At 54.5% G+C, this 19,743-nt stretch overlaps 1 protein-coding gene across 2 annotated transcripts; it reads right to left on the bottom strand.

Moving 5' to 3' along the window:
• Window positions 1–965: 965 nt before the first annotated feature.
• GPR137B (G protein-coupled receptor 137B) lies at window positions 966–17,384 on the bottom strand. 2 transcript variants are annotated; one of them, XM_079763729.1, is made up of 8 exons: window positions 17,283–17,384; window positions 15,459–15,923; window positions 12,278–12,327; window positions 10,012–10,234; window positions 8,433–8,582; window positions 6,796–6,924; window positions 5,593–5,717; window positions 966–4,724 (listed from the first exon to the last, which is right to left on the bottom strand). In XM_079763729.1, the coding sequence occupies exons 2-8, from the start codon at window positions 15,825–15,827 to the stop codon at window positions 4,613–4,615; spliced, it is 1,158 nt and encodes a 385-aa protein (XP_079619855.1). In that variant the 5' UTR covers window positions 15,828–15,923; window positions 17,283–17,384; the 3' UTR covers window positions 966–4,612. The 2 variants fall into 2 exon arrangements, with proteins under 2 accessions (XP_079619855.1, XP_079619856.1); XM_079763730.1 differs by lacking the exon at window positions 17,283–17,384 and adding an exon at window positions 16,274–16,292.
• Between the last annotated feature and the right edge of the window lie 2,359 nt (window positions 17,385–19,743).

A 19,743-nucleotide genomic window follows, 5' to 3' on the forward strand; every position in this document is an offset into this window, starting at 1 on the left:
GTCAACATTTATTTTTAAATTGCCAGTGCGCGTCATATGCGCCGGCCAGTCGGTCGGTTGGACAGACGTACGTACGTACGTACGTACGGTCAGTCACTTAGCCTTTTATATATATAGATTTATTTACTAGAGGTCCAGTGCATGGCATTCGTGCACTTGGGGGTGGGGAGGTCCCTCAGCCCATCCTGTGCCCTCTCACAGTCCAGGAGCCTCCAGGGGATGTCCGACTGACAGCTTAGGTCCGCTGCCCACAGGGAGCAGGCCCAAGCCAGCAGTCGACATCCTTAGCGCTGCTACAGAGATGGGAGAGGCTCCCACCACTGTGCTCGCCAGCTGTGAGCCTGGCTTCTGGCTGAGCGGCGCTCCTCCTGTGGGAGAGCACTGACCACAAGGGGGCAGCTCCTGCATTGAGCGACTGCCCCTGGTGGTCAGTGTGCGTCATAGCGACCGGTCAAACCGAGAAACACATTGATTCGTTGCCTCCTGCACAAGCCCTGACCAGGGCCTAGGCTGGGGAGGAGCCTGCAACCGAGGTACCTGCCCTTGACAGGAATCAAACCCAGGACCCTTCAGTCGCAGGCTGACGCTCTGTCCACTGAGCCAAACCAGCAGGGCATTTTCCCCCTTTTAAACACTTCCTCTTTTGAGAGGAGCGTTTGATTATAACTTGTGGAGAAGGGAGAAAACCCTGAGCAGTCGGGTGGTTCCTTTTGATGGGACGGGGCCCTGCCTGAGGGCTTTGCGCAGGCCGTCACCTCGGTCCTAAGGACAGACCCCGGGGAAGGGCGGCTAGGACACGCATCCGCAGTCCAGGCGGAGGGGCGTGGACTGGAAACCAGGGAGCCTGCCTGGAGCCTCCTCCCAGAACGCGCGGCATCCGTGACCTCACAAGTGGGCTCAGGACCATCCCCCCGAGCACTGGGGACCTGCAGCATCTTTTGAATTGTACCGAGTCCCAGGCTTTTTAAATAGACGAGTTTTATTTAATGTTTTGAACAGGTAATACATTCACGTGGTTCAAAAACCGAAACAGAAAAGCTCTGCAGTGGAGTGGAGTGTCTGTCCCTCCTCCCCGCCCCCACGGAGGCTCTGGCCTTGCGCAGGGTCCCAGGCACACGGCGGGAGGCACAGACACACGGTTTACACGGAGTGGCGGCCCATACGTGCTGTTTGCTTTTCTCACGTCATTTTTCTTGGCAGCTCCCGGTATCACTAGATAGCTCTCTCTTCGTCTGTTGTGTGTGTGTGTATATATATATATATTTTTTAGTGACTGCCTGGTATTCCATTATAGGAACATGCAATCATTTAATGAGCCCCCTGCTAGCAGTCATGTGGATCATTACCAGACCTCGTGTGGGTGTCATTTCACACGTATGTAATCATGCAGTTGTAGAGTTCTGGGGTGAAAGACCGTATGCGTTGGTACGTGCGAAAGGTTTTAGAACGTTGCCCTTCGTTAGGGTCCGTCACCCATTCGCATTCCCACGTGTCATTCAGACCATGCCCGCTTACCCACCTCACAACACAGGTGTCAGCGGAATCTCCGTTTTGACAGATGAAAAATGACATATCAGAGTCTGTAGTTTTATTATAAGTAAGGTTGACTGCTTCTGACGCTCGAGTCGCCTGCGTTTCCTCCTATTCTGCCTCTGGCCCACTGTTAGCCTGTCCCTGAGTTTCTAGGCGTCTTTTATTGGGACGTTGCTGATGGTGGCTTGGCCACGTGAGGTTTCATAGTGGTTTCTGGACTTGGAGTCATGCTAAGATCCCAAGTGGAATCTTCATTCCTCAGCAGTCATGTCCCTGTATTTTCTTCTAGAACTTTTATGGTTTAGTGCGTGTGTGTGTGTGTTTTAACCTAAATTTTTACTCCTTTCGAGAGTATTCTGGCCTAAGGTATACGTTACGGATGCAACCGAGTTCTTTCCAGATGACTACCCGGTTATTCTGCATCATTTATCGAAGTTTGTCTTTCCCCCACTTTACTACCCAATTTTGTATTGGCAGGTTTGTGGTTTTTTTTTATTAAAGATCTCTAACACTGAAGCATCAGGACCCCCAGAAACTGGCTGTGGCCCGGCCAGCATGGCTCAGTGGTTGAGTGTTGACCTATGAACCAGGAGGTCAGGGTTCAATTCCCAGTCAGGGCACATGCCCAGGTAGTGGGCTCCATCCCCAGTGTGGGGCGTGTAGGAGGCAGCAGATGCATGATTTTTCTCTCACCATTAATATTTCTCTCTCCCTCTCCCTTCCACTCTGAAATCCATAAAAATGTATTAATAATAAAAAAACAAAACAGGTCATTTGGGTACTTGAGAACAGTAATCGCCATTCCTCGCCTTCTCTGAGCCTTTAGTATCCGAGTCGCTCTGTTGCTGGACTTAGCAGCACATGTAAATTAGGAAACTTAATCTCCCTCTCCATCCAAATCTGCAACACGCCACAGGGTGAATATGACCACTCACTGCAGGCGAAAACTGGCCTGATAGCTCCTAGCATCCTGGCTGTGCTTAGAATACTTGTGCTTCAGCGTCACTTTTTTAAAGGGGGGAGGCGAGAAAATGAGGCACTTTCTATCCTTTCCAATAAAAAATAATAGTTCATATAAATACTAGCAGCTTTATCACCAAAAGAGATTATGGCTCGTTTTTACCAAATAATGTTGGGCATTTCCATTTTCCTGCCAGTAATAACAGAATAATCAAGTGTTTATATATCATAGGATGAGTATAATCATTATAGGATCTTAGTGATATTTTTATCACTGTGTTTTTATTTATTTTTTTTTTTTGGTGGTCAAGTATAGATGGTTTACTTATTTGGGGTTAAATATCACTGTTTTTTTTTAAAAAAACACATCTTCATTTCCCAGGCCAGTAGCTCATTTGGGGCATTGTCCTAGTGAGCCAGGGTTGCGGGTTCGATCCCAGGAATCAACCAGTGAATGCATGAATGGGGCCGTTTCCCGGAAGGGGGCGGTGTTACAGCTGCAGAATATACACATATCATATACATGTATATTAACATGTCACACATATAAATATATCTTGGGAGTTCTGGAATGGCACTTGCGGTTGGAGGACCAGTATTTCACACCGTGTTTCACTTACACGAGAGACGCCGTAGAAGCAGCTGTCTGGAGCGTGTCCCTTGCGTGACCGAGAGGCGGCGTGAGAGACGGTATCGAGGGCTTCTCCCACCCGCAGCACGAAGCACGCGGCTTCCACAGGCACTTTCTGAGCGCCTTAAAAATAAAGGGCGCTGCCCGGCCGGCGTGGCTCAGCGGTTGAGCATCCACCTATGAACCAGGAGGTCACGGGTTCGAATCCCGGTCTGGGCACATGCCCGGGTTGAGGGCTCCATCCCCAGTAGGGGGCGTGCAGGAGGCAGCGGATCCATGATTCCCTCTCATCATGGATGTTTCTCTCTCTCCCCGTCTCCCGTCCTCTCTGAAACCAATACAAATGTATTTCACATACAATAAAGGGCGCTTTTAAATACGGTTGGGAATGGAAGGAACCCTGTTTGGGGCTCCGGTCGTGTGCCCCGGGGCCGGGGTGTTTATTACCGACCCCCTCGGAGACCCTCCCCTTGTTCCTTCAATGTCAGGGGCTGTCAGTGGGCCGGGAGCGGCGCCTTCCCGCTGCCGTCCCGAGGTCACGAGTGGACATCACAGGTCACGGGGCCGAAACACGAGGCCACATCTCTGAACCCAGCAGAGGAGTCAACTCTGTCCCCCTTCTTCCCATGATCCTGTGGGTGCAGACGTTCGCGCCCTCCTGAGAAGGAATTCCAAACCCCGGGCAACGCTGAGATTCCTGGAGGGATCACTCCCTGGGCCTTAACGGCCTCTCAGGAGCCCGTGACCTCTAGGAGGTCGGTCGATGCTCTGCTACCTTCTTCCTTTCACCCCTGGCGCTGTCGGGAGGGTCTTCCAGCGCCGAGCTCAGCACCTAAGGATCTGAGGAACACGTCTGTCCAAAAGCCTTAAAAAACCCTCAGACCACACACTGTATACTTTTCTTATTCTTTTCCCCTCCGCTGATTTTGAGAGAGAGGGAAAGACAGAGAGAAACATCGATGTGAGAGAAACACATCGACTGATTGCCTCCTGCACGAGCCTGGACCAGGGCCCGGGCCAGGGCGGAGCCTGCAACCGAGGTACGAGGTACGTGTCCTTGACCGCAGGCTGACGCTCTATCCACGGAGCCACACCGGCCAGGGCGTCCATACTTTTTAAAGTGAATTAGGCATCAACGTCTGTGCAAACTAGAACCTGTATTGCAGTCACCTTCTCCAAACCCCCTAGTATATAGTTTAGCGTTATTACTTAAGTTATATAAAATACATTTTCATAAAAGTACAGCATTTTTAAAGTTTAAATTAGACCCCTGGAGACAGGCAGCCGGGGCTCCCTTTTTTTAGTACTAAAGTCAGGTGGTGTCGATCTACGTTATTGCTGAGCCCTACGCAGCCGGGAGGAACCTGTAGCAGATAAAAGTCACGTCCTACTTGGTGAGGAAAAGGGTCCTAAAGATTCAGCGTCCGTTACGTCCGTTTTTCCCAAGCTTCTCCACCGGGGGATGGTCCGTAACGCTGTCAGCCGGGGCTACCCATGGCGTGGCTTGTCAGGATCCACGGCCGAATCCGGAGGTAGAGTCCCCGCTTGCGCCAGGAAGCTGTTGGTCTGCTGTCCCCAGTCGTAGTAGTCGGGAGCGAAACTTCGAGAGAAAAAAGAGGTATTTCAGTGGCGTGAAACGCTGACCTTACCATCGAGGACTCTGTGTAAACCACCGACAATTCCAAGGATTTCTAAGGCGGCTTCTTTTTTTAAATATATTTTATTGATCTCAGAGAGGAAGGGAGAAGGAGAAAGAGAAACATCAATGATGAGAGAGAATCATGGACCGGCTGCCTCCTACACGCCCCCTACTGGGGATCGAGCCCGCAACCCGGGCACGTGCCCTTGACCGGAATCGAACCTGGGACCTTTCAGTCCGCAGGCCGATGCTCTATCCACTGAGCCAAACCGCCTAGGGCTAAGGCGGCTGCTTGAAGCCCATGGCTCCACAAGCCAGTGCTCTGGGCAGCGGCCAGAGGCCCACGCACAGTCTACTCAACTCCAGAGCCCACGGGTCCAGTGATCCCAGAACCACAAACCCATCACGGTGGGTAACACAAGGTCCTAGCAACAAGCTACCTGAACCCTAACGCGGAGTGTGCATACTTTGCTACCCGCGTGTCTGTGCCTGTGTCATCACCTGTGACTACCTCAGGGGGCTTTTTTGAGTTCCTACCTATAAACTGCTTGGGCCTTAATCGGCGTGGCTCAGGGGTTGAGCACTGACCTGTGAACCAGGAGGTCACGGTTCGATTCCCGGTCAGGGCACATACCCATGTTGTGGGCTTGATCCCCAGTGTGGGGCGTGCAGGAGGCAGCTGATCCATGATTCTCTCCTCATTGACGTCTCTCTCTCTCTCCCTCTCCCTTCCTCTGTATAATCAATAAAAATATATATTTTTAAAAAAGCTAACGAGCCTTTGAGAATCAATCCAACAGACTCTTTCCCAGCCTGAGCGAGGGCTCACCTTCCCTGAAGTCCCTGAGGGGCGACGTTCCAGGCGAGGTCGTCGTCGCTGTCGTATCTCCGGGGGTTGTCGAAGAAGTAGGACCTGGGGCTGAACCCGTGGCTGGGGACCATGCCCGGACTGGTCTGGAAAGACAGGGACTGGTCAGCGCCCCTCGGACACGGGGCTCACGGGCAACGGGGAACCAGGCCTCCTGCGGGAGACAGGAGGGGTTCTCCTCCGGGCCGGGGCCCCCCTGTTCCGCTGCAGAGTGTGTTTCTCCTGCTTTTATTTTGAAGAGATACTCTCTCTCTTTTTTTTTAATTTTAAATATATTTTATTGATTTTTTACAGAGAGGAAGGGAGAGGGATAGGGAGTTAGAAACATCGATGAGAGAGAAACATCGACCAGCTGCCTCCTGCACACCCCCCACTGGGGATGTGCCCGCAACCAAGGTACATGCCCTTGACCGGCATCGAACCCAGGACCCTTGAGTCCGCAGGCCGACGCTCTATCCACTGAGCCACACCGGTTAGGACGAGGTCCTCTTTCTTTTACCACGTGGACATCTTCTTTCAGAGTTCTGCTTACGACCATGAAGTATCACAGTCTGAACCCCGAAAAACCAGACAACGCCCGGATTAGCCAAGCGAGATGGTCCCAAATTGGATGTCAACCTGTATAATAATCCTGTGGGCATTCACAGCAATTGAAAAGAATGAAATTAGCCCGGCCGGCGTGGCTCAGCGGTTGAGTGTCAATCTATAAACCAGGAGGTCACAGTTCGATTCCCGGTCAGGGCACATGCATGCGTTGCGAGCTCCATCCCCAGTGTGGGGGCGTGCAGGGTTCTCTCTCATCATTGATGTTTCTCTCTCTCTCTCCCCCTCTCCTTCCTTTCTAAAATCGATAAAAAAATATTTTTAAAAAAAGTCAACCCACAGAGTCTGAAACCAAGTTGTTCTGGGATGGTCTCTCTCTGTCGTTCCTTTGTCTGGTTTGGGGATAAGGGCCTCAGAGGAGGCGTGTGGGAGGGAGCCCTCCCTTCACGGGCCTTGGGAATCCAGGGTCCGAAAGGCTCCGTGCGGCACGGCGACGTTCTACATCACAGCAGGCCGCAGGGGGCTTTCGACGGACACGCTGAGAACGAAAGGTCCACGGCCCGTCCGCGCTAAGAACGGGGCGCTGTTGCCTGCAGATGCCCAGCGGTTCCCCGGACTCACCAGGTCCCTGGCGGGGTTTCGGACGCGGAAGAAGTACACGACCAGGGTGGTGGGCAGCAGCTCCCACACGAAGAGGACCACCCCGAACACCACGTACCCCGCGTCTCCCAGCTGGTTCTTCAGGTCCGCCTGCGGGGAGAGGGGGGCGTGCAGCCAGGGGCCGAGGGCAGAGGGAACGGGACAGACAGACAGACGGACAGTGCACCCGGAGCCAGCCGCGAAGGGCCGGTCCTTTTCCTTCTCGCTCAGGCCGCACCGAAGTGCAGCAGCCAAAACCAGCCACGCGCTCCCTCCTCAGAAACTGCGCATCTCGCATTCCATCTACAACATGTCTCTTCCCGTCCACACGAGTGACATGCACACGTGGCCACATGCTTTGCCACACGCAGTATCTATAAATAAATATCCCCTAAAAGCTGCAGAATGTAAAGAATGGTGGTCGCGTTTTAAATTGGTTATAGAAGCTCGCCTGGCTGCGGTGGCTCAGTGGTTCAGCATCGTCCCACGGACCAAGAGGTCCCGGGTTCGATTCCCAGTCGGGGCACATGCCCAGGATGTGAGACCTTGATCCCCAGTGTGGGGTGTGCAGGAGGCAGCTGATCAATGATTCTCTCTCATCATTGATGTTTCTCTCTCCCTTCCTCTCTGAAATCAATAAAAAATTATTTATCTATATTCGAGTCCTGGACCACCCGCCTCCTGTTCTGTTTCTTTACTGGGATGGCTTCTCTGTGTGTTTCTCTTCCTCAGAGGCCGGCAACCTCGGGAGGCAGGGAGGGAGTCTGTTCTCGCATATCCCCGGCTCTGTCCAGGGCCGGAGAAGCAATATTTGTCAGGTGAGGGAATGCAAACTCATTCTCGTTGCTTTTCATTTTGAGCTTCTGTGGACAAGGAGGCCAGATGATATCTCACGACCTTTGTGCATCTGCTTTATAATTTATGAATTTCCAGAAGAGATTACAAAGAGAGAGAAACACCGTGAGACCACCGGTAACATGAGCTTTCGCGAACACCTGAATGTCCTCAGTCCCCTTCGTCTAGCTGTCCTCAAACGCTACTGGTATTCGTGCGCCATTAAAAAAAAAAAAAAAAAGTCTAACGTTGTAATTTCATGTATTTTCAAAACTAGATATAACTGGTTTTACCTGTGCAAATTTCACCCTGCAGTAAGACCATTTCCATTTATTTATTTTTAAATATATTTTTTATTGATTTCAGAGAGGAAGGAGGAGGAAGAGAGAGAGAGAACCATCCATGATGTGAGAATCATTCATCGGCTGCCTCCTGCACGCCCCCCACTGGGGATCGAGCCCACAACCTGGGCACGTGCCCTTGACTGGAATCGAACCTGGGACCTTTCAGTTCGCAGGCCGATGCTCTATCCACTGAGCCAACCCGGCTAGGGCACCATTTCCATTTATATGGAAGCACTTGTAATGAGAAAGTGTGTGTGTGTGTGTGTGTGTGTGTGTGTGTGTGTGTGTGTACAGGTTTCGCAGGTACTACGATCCCGTTTTACAGGTGAGGATGCGGTTCCCACACAGGCGACCCTCAAGGTCACCCGGCTGTTCAAAGCAAAGAACTTCACACGCTGCTACAGGGGATGCGGCAGGGGACGTCCCCTCGCGCCCACTGACCTGGTCGGACACGTTGTACCAGTCGTAATCGAAGGAATGCACGTTCTTGCTCTGAGAGAAGGATAAGATGAACAGGTTGTAGCAGGCGCGGGAGGCGTACAGCAGGACCACGGTCACGCCCACGGCGGTCACCTGGCACACGGAGGAGCCCTGCAAAGGCCGGGGCCGTGAGGGGCGCGCCCACGCCAGGTGCGGGCACCGGCCTCCTCCCAGGCCCCGCTCCCACCTCCCGTCCCACAGCCCTTCCCAAAACCCCCGTGAGCTGCACGCAGACGCCGTAAAGCCTGCAGCAGGCTAACACGTGGGCCACTTTGTGGAGAGCGGCTACAGCCTTTGGACAGGTTCAAGCCTCGGACGGATGAGAGGGCACAGTCCCCTCATGGCCACGTGCAAGTCCCCGCTTGGAGGGCAGAGCCTCCCCGCACAGTTACAGCCAACAGCTGTGGTTGTGAGCTTGGACCTATGGTCCGAACACATGGCCCCATGTGCCTGAGTGACGTGGGCTTGATGGGAGTTCAGGTGCATGTAGCTGAGTAGGATGGAAACCCAGGAGAATGTTGTCAACATCTTGACCACACCCTTCCTTTGCCTCGTGGCAATCTGGCTATAAAATAAAGACACGGCTTGTGGGCGCTGGCGCTGTCTCTCAGGGAGCAGTGTCCCACCGAGACCCAGCTTTCATCCTCTTGTCCGTCTTTCCTAAGCCTTTCAGCCGCCCCCACTCAGGGTCACCCTTGGCCGTGCCGGTACGGCACACCACTTGCCAGAACAAGGAAGTCAGGCGGTCGGTTGACCCTATCTTCATGCGTCCGTGTCTCTGGGTCTATTTTTGTTCATCCGTTTATTTTGTTCCTTAGATTCCACGTAGGAGTGAGATCGTGTGATACTTTCTCTGGCTGGCTTATTTCGCTGAGCACAACAGCTCAGAGGGAAGGGAGGGGGGGTGGGGTGGGAAGAGATCAACTAATGAACTTCTATGCATCTATGCGTAACCCATGGACCCAGACAACGGGCTGGTGAGGGCCTGGGGGAGGGTGGGAACAGGCTGGAAGAGGTCAATGGGGGAAAAGCGAGGACCTCTGTAAAACTTTTAACAATAAATATTTAAAAAAAAAAAAAAAAGGCCTGGCTGGCACGGTTCAGTGGTTGAGCATCAACCTATGAACCAGGAGGTCACGGTTCAATTCCCGGTCAGGGCACATGCCGGGTTGCAGGCTCGATCCCCAGTGTGGGGCATGCAGGAGGCAGCCAGTCAATGATTCTCATCACTGATGTTTTTCTCTCCCTCTCCCTTCCTCTCTGAAATCAATAAAGAGATATTTAAAAAAATAAATGAAGTAAAACGGTGGTTAAAACCCTGGCACCTCCAGGCCAGGAGTCCATTCTGCACACTCCGCTGCCCCCAGCCCCCGCCACGGAATGCGTCTCGCACACCCAAGTTCAGCGGCCCCCGTCCCTCCGCGCCGGGGCCGCCGCGGTGTGTGGCTAATCATTGGCAGGTCAGGTGTGAAGCGTGCGGACCAGGCCACTGTTTCTAGACCCAGCGGAAGGACGGCTCTCGGGCCCGCCGGCACCTCACCTTGGACTCCAAGTAGATGTTGGCCAAGGACATCTTAGAGATCTTGTAGAGGCAGACGGACAGGGAGACGGCGCACAGCACGAAGAGGGTGTCGTTGATGGCCACGCGCACAGACACGATGGCCCTCCGCTCCCAGGTCCCCGTCCTCACCAGCACCGCGCAGGTGAGGTTTACCAGCAGGAACACGAGGCTGATGAGCAGCGAGGCCAGGTACAGGGGCAGCCTGGGAGGGAGGGGGGAGGTTAGGGCACCACAGCTGCCTCCTCTGGGTCAATCCGCAGGTATTCTTATGGGGAAGCCGGACGTGCCAACGTTAACCAACACTTTGGTGTGTTTGTTGGTGTTTTAGTCCTCACCTGAGGATATTTTCCCATTGAATTTTAGAGTGGAAGAGAGAGGGAGAGACAGCGAAACATCGATGTGAGAGAAACACATCGATGGGTTGCCTCCTGCACACGCCCCGACCAGGGCCCGGGCCGGGGAGGAGCCTGCAACTGAGGTACCTGCCCTGGACCAGAACCGAACCCGGGACCCTTTGGTCCGCAGGCCGATGCTCTATCCACTGAGTCAAACCAACTAGGGCTTTTTTGTTTGTTTGTTTGTTTGTTTTAAATATATATTTATTGATTTCAGAGAAGAAAGGAGAGGGGGAGAGAGAGAGAGAGAAACATCAATGAGGAGAGAAAAATCACTGATTGGCTGCCTCCTGCACGCCCCCCCACTGGGGATGGAGCCTGCAACCTAGGCATATGCCCTGACCGGGAATCAAACCGTGACCTCCTGGTTCATAGGTTGATGCTCAACCGCTGAGCCACACTGGCCAGGCGACAAACACTTCAGAGGTGGGCTCTGGAGGTGGGCGGTCTAGGACTCGAATCGCAGGCTGTGCCCTCAGGAAGGTGCCCGAGCTCTGGAGCCTCACACCCCGCCCCGGGCGGCCTGAGGACCGAATACCGGGGCCATCAAGCACGGGCTCGGCTCGAGCTGGTTCCCAGAGCAGCTCACCACCCCGCCCCCTGGGAACCTGGGCAACATCCACCGGCCTGAGCCTCGGTGTCACCAACTGAAAACACTGAATAACAGCGACTCCCGCCGGCTGTCCCCTCCCCTCCCCCGGAGCCTCTCCCTTCACCAGCAGCAAATTCTAGAAACCTGCTTCCTCCCCAGGGTCCCCGGCCCGCTGCCACCCCGTCCTCTCCGGCCCCACGACCGACTCGCCAGCTCCAGGGCGGAACCCTCGGGGCGCCATCTCCCCAACCCCAGCTCCCGGCCGCCCCCTGCTCCGGGCCGTCCCCGGGGAGCCCCCGCACCCCCTCTTCCTGCGGCGATGGCTCCTGTACGACCAGGTCACCTCTGTTCTGGTCCCGACCACGTGCCAACGAGCCGGCCATCGCGGTCACCACGGCCACGGCCACGCTTAGCTCCTAACGCTCCTCCTCCAGTTCCCAATGACCACATGCCACCGTCATTCCCAACATACGATCTCAGACTCCTGACTGATTTCTGTCACACTCACACACACACTCATACTCACATATACACACTCACTTTCACATATGTACTCACACAGACATTCACACATACACTCACATACACACTCATACTCACATATACACACATTCACATATACACACATTCACATATGCACTCACACACTCACACATACACCGACATACACACTCATACATATACACACATTCACATATGCACTCACACACACATACACACATACTCATACTCACATATACACACTCACATTCACATATGCACTCACACATACATTCACACACACATACACACATATACTCACATATACACACTCACATTCATATATGCACTCACACATACACTCACACATACATTCACACACACATACACACTCCCATACACACTCATACTCACATATACACACTCACATATGCACTCACACATACACTCACATATTCACACTCACACACATACACACTCATACACACTCACATTCACATATGCACTCACACATACATTCACACACACATACACACATATACTCACATATACACACTCACATTCATATATGCACTCACACATACACTCACACTGACATACACACTCATACTCACATATACACACATTCACATATGCACTCACACATACACACTCTCACATTCACACACTCATGCACACTCACCCCAGGGACCTGCTGCGAGACCCCGAAACCCCGCGCCTGTCGGGGCGGCCCCCGCGGAGCCGCTCCCCTGCTCTCCCGGGAACCCCCCGCACTTACCGGTACTTGAGTAATTCTGGAGAGTACTTGGACTTGGCCTTGAAAATCACCTGCAGCGACAGAACACACGGCGGGTGGGGGACACAGTCAGCTGACCCCGCGGAGATGACATCGCCCCGCGGGACTCCCTCCCCACCCGCGCAGGCCCTGAACGTGGCGTTGTCACACAGGCGGGCGCACACTCCTCCCCTCATTCACAAAAACACCCAGCCCATCTTGCAGGGTCTCCATACCCTCTGCAACTTGTCTGCTACCCCATGGTGACTTGTCTGCCACGTGCGGACGCCGAAACACAGCTCTGGGTCACGGTCCTCCCTGAGGCGTGGCGACCCACCGCACACGGGCCACAGCTGTGTCCACCTACGGCACGGGGGGGGGGGGGCACCTCGAGGTGCCAGGAGTGTGGGCGCTTTGCATCCTGGCTCCACCAAGGCGCAGTTGTGTGACTCTGGAACCGTTACCTAACCGCTCTGTGCCTCAAGTCCCTCATCTGTTTTTATTCTTTTTTTGTTTTGTTAATCTTCACCTGAGGATATTTTCCCATTGATTTTCAGAGAGAGTGGAAGGGAGGGGGAGAGACAGAGAGAGAAACATCGATGTGAGAGAGACACATCGCCCTGACCAGGGCCAGGGATCAAGCCTGCAACCGAGGTACATGCCCTTGGCTGGGAATCGAACCCAGGACCCTCCAGTCTGCAGGTCGATGCTCTATCCACGGAGCCAAAGCAGCTACGGCTCAAGTCCCTCATCTGTAAAAGGAGGTGAGGAGCAGTCCGTGTGGGTTTTGGTGAGGATGAGGTGGCGCGGGACCTGGGGACTCTGCGTGCCGGCCCTGCTGCTGCCCGTCATCTCGTCTGTGTTCTCAGACCACAATTCCAAGCGCAGAGCCGCTCAGCTGTGACACAGGCGCTTTCTCGAGCATAAAGGGAACCTCTGGGAGTCCAAGGGTTAGGCACTCCCGACACGTCTGCTGTCCTCTCCCGCGGTTCCTCTGTGCGCACTTCCTCCCGACAGATTGCAGAAGTTACGCAAACCTGCGGGCCTGGGGCCTGCGACGGCCCACGGTGAGATGGCACAGCTCTGGCCGGCCGGTGTGGCTCAGTGGTTGAGCGTCGACCTATGAACCAGGAGGTCCCAGGTTTGATTCCTAGTCAGGGGTTGTGGGCTCGATCCCCAGTAGGGGGCGTGCAGGAGGCAGCCAATCAATGATGCTCTCTCATCATGGATGTTTCTCTCTCTCTCTTTCCCTCTCCCTTCCTCTCCTCTTCCTCTTCTTGCCCCGAAGTGACGAAGGCCCCCCGGGCTCCCCGTATCCCCTCTTCCTGATGGCTCCTGTACGACCAGGTCATCTCTGTCCTGGTCCAGACCACATGCCAACCAGCCGGCCATCGCAGTTACCATGGCTACGGCCACACTTAGCTCCTAATGCTCCTCCTCCGGTTCCCAATAAGAAAATATATTTTAAAAAAGTCGTGTTTGGAGAGATCATACACATTTATTCGTGGACTGGAAAATACGCTGATAAGCGGGACTAACAAGAAGGCTTTCGTGTAGATCCATTTTGATATCAAAGCTACTAAAAACAGTATAGATGCTATTTCCTCCAAATTTTTAGTCAAGGACGTCCACCACACTAGGGCAATCTATCCTTTTTCTACCTTTTTTTTTCTTTTTAAAATTCAATCAATGACACTTTCTTTAGAGAAACAGACACTGTTCAAAGGAATGCAATGCCTACTTGCACCAAGCCTCTGCCCAATGAGACAGCTCTTACTTAAAAAAATTTTTTTAATTAAAAATTTTTACTGATTTCAGAGAAGAAGGGAGAGGGAGAGAGAGAAACATCAATGATGAGAGAGTATCATGCATCGGCTGCCTCCTGCACACCCCTTACAGGGGATCGAGACCGCAACCTGGGCATGGGCCCTGACCGGGAATTGAACCCTGACCTCCTGGTTCAGAGGTCGACGCTCAGCCACTGAGCCACGCCGGCTGTCCCGTGAGACAGCTCTCAAATTACCCTCGGCAGGTGGCATGCTGGGTGCCCTCCCCTCGGGCAGAGTCCTTGTGAAAACGGACGTTTTAGTGCCTGGAAACCACCTGAGAATCAGAGGCGGCGAGGACGTGGCAGTGGCCGCGTTATTAAACTTGATGCAACGCTAAACACAAGTGTTTGCAAAGTGCTTTACAAAGACTCCACTTTCATTAACTCCACGCTGACAGCGGGCAAGCCCATTTAGCTTATTAACAACACTCCCCATAAAATGACTCCTGTAAAAGCACCCCAGGAAATGTCTGGGCGTTCGCGCGGGCCTGAGCCTGGCTGCAGCAGCTCAGGGGGCTGGATGTAGCACTTCGGGGAGGGAGTTAGTAAGTCCCAGCTCAGGGGGGGCTCCTGGGCTGGGGGCTCCTGGGCTGGCGGCTCTGAATGTCCCACCCGAACAAGGACCATCCCTCCCACCTGCTATCACTCAAAAGAGCCAGTCTGGCCCTAGCCGGTGTGGCTCAGTGGATAGAGCATTGGCCTGCTGACCAAAGGGTCCAGGGTTCGATTTGGTGAAGGGTCCCTACCTCGGTTGCAGGCTCCCCCCACTCACCCCCTACCCCGGCAGGAGGCAACCAACAGATGTGCTTCTCTCACATTGATATTTCTGTCTTTCCCTCTCTCTTCCACTCTCTCTAAAAATCAATGGGAAAATATCCTCAGGTGAGGATTGGGGGGGGGGGGGGGAAGCAAAGCATGCAGGTGACCTTTCCAGGCTGGGGTCAGAGGTCGGCGGAGAAATTCTCGAGTTCAAGTCCTCTGGTGGGTCCGCCTTGCCCTGGGTACCAATTCTGACTTGTGCCAGAAGATGCTGCCCACCTCCGGCGTGGCGAGGGCGAGGGCCCCACCCCCACCATCGGATGGTGCCTGGCTGGGAGCAGAGACTCACAGGTGGCCTCCAGCCCGCACCGTCCTCCTCCCCCGCTTTTGGGGAGGGGAGGGCACCCCCTGAGTGACAGGCCAGCAGGGAGGTACCATGGGCTCAGACGCCCCAGAACCAGTGCCTCTGCCCCCATTCTCAGCCCCCTGGTACTGCGAGAGCCACCCCACCCCACCCCCGCCCCCCGCCCCCTCGCGCACCCAGCGCTGCGCGCGGCCACCTGCCAGGTGCGGGCGCCTCCCGCGCGCCCCACGCACCTGCGTGAAGTACAAGTTCATGAGCGTGAGCGTGAAGAACTGGAGGCACACGGGGCAGCAGTAGAGCAGCCAGAAGAGGAAGGGGCCGAGCGCGTTGGCCGCCACGAAGTCCCTGAAGTAGAAGGAGAAGAGGACGGTGCGCAGCGAGGCCCAGAGGAGGCAGAGGAAGAGGAAGACGCTCTGGTAGCTGAGCCGCTTGTGGCCGTAGCGCAGCACCAGCCAGAGCTGCGCGTAGATGAACGCGAAGAGCAGCGAGTAGAAGGCGGTGTAGACGCCGGTGAGGCCGAGCTTCACGTAGGGGGGCACGGCCGGGGTCAGCGTGGGCGGCAGCGAGTCGTTGCGCAGCGGGTCCCAGCGCGGGGCCGCCATCGGGCCGGGGGCGCAGCGGCGCGGCCGGGGGCGCGGGCCTCATCGGGGTGAGCCGTCCGCGCGGGGGTCTCCGCGCATCGCTCCGCCCGGGTCCGGCTGCGGGAGGAAAGACAACAAGGCGACTTCCTCCCGGCACCACATGATGTACGGGGCGGCCTTTGTCTGGGATTGGCGGCGCCGCGCCCCCGCCCCGCGCGCCCCCGCACGCATTCGCGCGCCCCCGCCCCGCGCGCGCCCCACGGCCAGTCCCGTGGGCCCACCGGCGCGCCCCACCCTGCGCGTCCCCGCCCCCCCGTTCCGTCCGTCCCTCCTCTGCGCGTCCCCGCCCCCCGTCCCCTTTGCCATCCTGCGCGTCCCCGCCCCGCGCGCGTCCCGCACGGCGCGCCCCACGGCCAGCCCCTTGGGCCCACCGGTCCCGTCCCCCCCACTGCGCGCCCCGCCCTCACCCTACACGTCTCGCTGCGCGCACCCTCGCACTTCGCCGTCTCCGCCCCGCGCGTCCCCAGGTGCCGCGCCCCTTGCCCTGTGCGTCTCCGCCCCGCGCGCCCCCAAAGCCCCGGGTTCCACTCCCCCCCCCCCCCCCGCCCCCCAACCCCGAAGCCTCCTAGACCTCCCCACCATCCACCCTTCGGGGACAGAGCTCAGCGTCTCGCGCTTCCTGATGACTCCTTGTTGTTTTGCAGAAGTTCAATCTTTTCGAAAACACCAAACTTTGCAAGTATTTTTTTTTTTCCTTTAAAACTAAAACTTGACGGCTCCGTGGCTGCGCACGTTGGGGTGACGTTTCTTTCTAAATTCAGGAATGCCCAAGGCAGGGTTGTGTGTTCCAGGTCCAGTTTGTTGAACTCGGAAGGAAGGACTGGTCCCAGGGGCGGCCATCGGCTCCGGGAGACCCGTGCCGTGCGCCCTGGCGGGTACGCTGCGCCCCTCGCGTCCGCTCAGTGCTGGGGGCGAAGGGGGGACGGAGGGAGGGCGCAGGGGGCCCCCATAAGCTCGGGGCGTCAGTGGCCGGAGCCGCAGGACTTCCGAGGGAAGTGGCACCGCTCTCTGATCCTGCCTCCAGTTCCATGCAACCCGTCCCTCCTGGACCAACAAGCCCCTCATTCGCTGTGGCGTGAGCCAGTGGCTGCTCGGAGGCGGGGGTGAAGTTGACTAATTTTACGCCCCAGGGGCGCTTCTCTGCCTTGTTCTGGGGGTGCCCGCAGTGTAGAGCGCTCAAGGAGGGGGCGCCCAGCTTCCTCTAGAAGCATTTCTACGCGAGCAGTTCTGGTGCCGAAGACAGCGACCCGATTCTTAACTTCCCAGGCCAAGAAAACTCTCTCCACACACCAGCTTCCAAAAACGGAACAAATCCTCCTCTGTCACAGGGTCACTTCCTCCAGGAAGTCTTCCCAGATCACCACGCCACCCATCACCCACTCGGGCTTAGGCTAGGTGCACCACCTGTGTACTCACAGAGCATCTCTGCATAGTTGTCAGTCTCTCCGCTTGTTGAGAAGTGTCCTTAGAATAGAAACTAACCATGTCCTTCCAGTGCTTGCCTGGACATCCCAAACTACCTTTCTGTGTTATCATCCTGAAGGAATGTGGTTTGTCCCCAGAGGCCTGGGCTGTGACAAATGTTGCTTCCATAAAGAGGGCCTCCGAGCATTGTGTCTCTTTCCTGTAGTCAGAGGTGTGAGGTTCAACAACCCATCCCTCACTTTGGAGGGCACCCCTCTCTCTCTCTCTCTCTCTCTCTCTCTCTCTCTCTCTCGATATATTTTTATTGATTTCAGAGAGGGAGGGAAAGAGACAGAAATATCAACAAGGGGAGAGAATTATTGACTGGCTGCCTCCTGCACGCCCCACACTGGGGATGGAGCCCGCAACCCGGGCCTGTGCCCTGACCGGGAATCGAACCGTGACCTCCTGGTTCCTAGGTCGATGCTCAACCCCTGAGCATTCTAGGTCTTGAAGCAAGTGAGGAACAGTGTCCCTACGCAGGGAGAAGGGAAGCTGTGTGCGTTATGCGTCCCCAGTCCCCTCCGCATGCCCCATTCAGAGTCTCCCGAAGCTCACTGTTTCCGATCACTTCCCTGATTATCGGCGGGACGAGAGAAGGTTGTGACGCTAACAGCTGTGAGTCAGGAACCCACAGGTGTCCCTTCTGGTTTCGCTGAGGTTGCAAAAGATTAGGTGTTCTCTTCAGAGTCAGCGGGTCCCTGGTGTTCAGACTCCCTGGAGCCAGGATTGAAGACCCTGCCATTCATTTTGTTTAAGCTTTCTAACCAGAGCGTCTACCCCTCCACCCACAGTTCTGGGTTCCGGGTGCCTCACGCTGCTCTCTGTTTTTCGCTGCCTTAACTTCACTGTTCCTGGCGACTTGTGTCCTGAACTGTCTTGAAACCTCTTGAATTTTTATTGTCCTTAGATCCAACCAGACCATGTCACCAATCTCAGGGTCTCCCCATTCCTTGAGGGGGTGTTCCTGCCACCACTCCTGGTGTCCATTTCTGAATTTCTCAGGATTCTAGTTCGCAAGCAACGACATAGACATTGGCTAATTTTTTTTTTTTTTACCCCACTCTCTGCCTTTTATCTTCACAGTGTTCTCTCTGTGTGTATCTGTGTCCAACATTTCTTTTTATAAGGACACCAGTCGTGTTGGACTAGGACCCAACCTAATGACCTAAACTTTTTTTTTAACTTTGATGAATTTAAGCAGAAAAAGCATGTATTAAAAACCATGTTATGTCGCTCGTGAAATCGTCAGGACCTCAGAAAGAGGAGTGACGGGGGAAATATGCTGCAGAACTGGTTTGACCACACTGCTCCCACCCCTGGCCTGGACATGCTGGTTTGCATCGCTGACCACACAACGCCGGACACTGGAAGCGGCCTGTATCCGCTCGGAATGGAGACAGTTGCAAAGAACAGAAAAACCTGACAACATAGTTTAAAAATAAATGCTTGTGCCCGGCCGGCATGGCTCAGTGGTTGAGCGTCGACCTAGGAACCAGGAGGTCACGGTTTGATTCCCGGTCAGGGCACATGCCCGGGTTGTGGGCTCGATCCCCAGTGTGGGGCGTGCAGGAGGCAGCCGACCCATGATTCTCTCTTATCATTGATGTTTCTCTCTCTCTCTCCCTCTCCCTCTCTGAAATCAATAAAAATATATTTAAAAAATAAATAAATGCTTGTGTTTTGTTTGTTTTTTAACATTATCTAGAAGTCAGTTGTTACAAGCTTGAACAACTGGCTCTTACAATCTGCTTTCCTGCCCTGAGCATAGGTAGTGGCTTTAATCTTCCACGTTGTTCCCTCGTGGGTGAAGTTAAGCAGAAAAAGCAGGTATGAAAAGCCATGTTGCGTAGCTTTTCATTGCATTCAAGGCAGAAATGGGGAGGACACAGAAAGAGCGACTCCTGTGTCAGAAAAGGCAAGAGTTTTCCAAGGAATCTCAAGACGGACCTCCTGCGCTATCCCCCTGGGAGAGGTTCCCATCCCGCCATCCCGTGTTACAAAGGAACACAGGAACGCACTACTCAGCAGGGCCTGCTTCTACGGGGTGGGGCAGGCGGGGGATGGGGGCACGCATCTCTCTCCGCAACAGATGACGCATTCCATGCATTGTGAGTCAAGAGCTTCCTATTCAGAGTCGATGTTAGAGACCCTCTTTAACAAAAGGAAAAACAAAAAAACAAAAACACTGCAAATACAAAGTTGGGTACTAAGGTGAATGTTTATATAGAACAGCAAATTGCAAAATCCAGAAGAATCATGCTACGTTTTTTGTTGTTTTTTTTAAATATATTTTTTTATTGATTTTTTTACAGAGGGGAAGGGAGAGGAATAGAGTTAGAAGCATCGATGAGAGAGAATCACTGATCAGCTGCCTCTTGCACACCTCCTACTGAGGATGTACCTGCAACCA

Source organism: Cnephaeus nilssonii (genome assembly GCF_951640355.1).
Source record: "Cnephaeus nilssonii genome assembly, chromosome: 23".
NCBI classification, from domain to species: Eukaryota; Metazoa; Chordata; class Mammalia; order Chiroptera; family Vespertilionidae; genus Cnephaeus; species Cnephaeus nilssonii.

What these genes read in the sequence shown, in the direction of transcription:
- GPR137B (XM_079763729.1), bottom strand. Translation starts at nt 15,827, where the DNA reads ATGGCGGCCCCGCGCTGGGACCCGCTGCGCAACGACTCGCTGCCGCCC. An exon ending in TGAACTTGTACTTCACGCAG is followed by an intron (nt 12,328 to 15,458) that starts GTGCGTGGGGCG and finishes CTGTCGCTGCAG; the next exon opens with GTGATTTTCAAGGCCAAGTC. An exon ending in CCAGAATTACTCAAGTACCG is followed by an intron (nt 10,235 to 12,277) that starts GTAAGTGCGGGG and finishes CCTCCCTCCCAG; the next exon opens with GCTGCCCCTGTACCTGGCCT.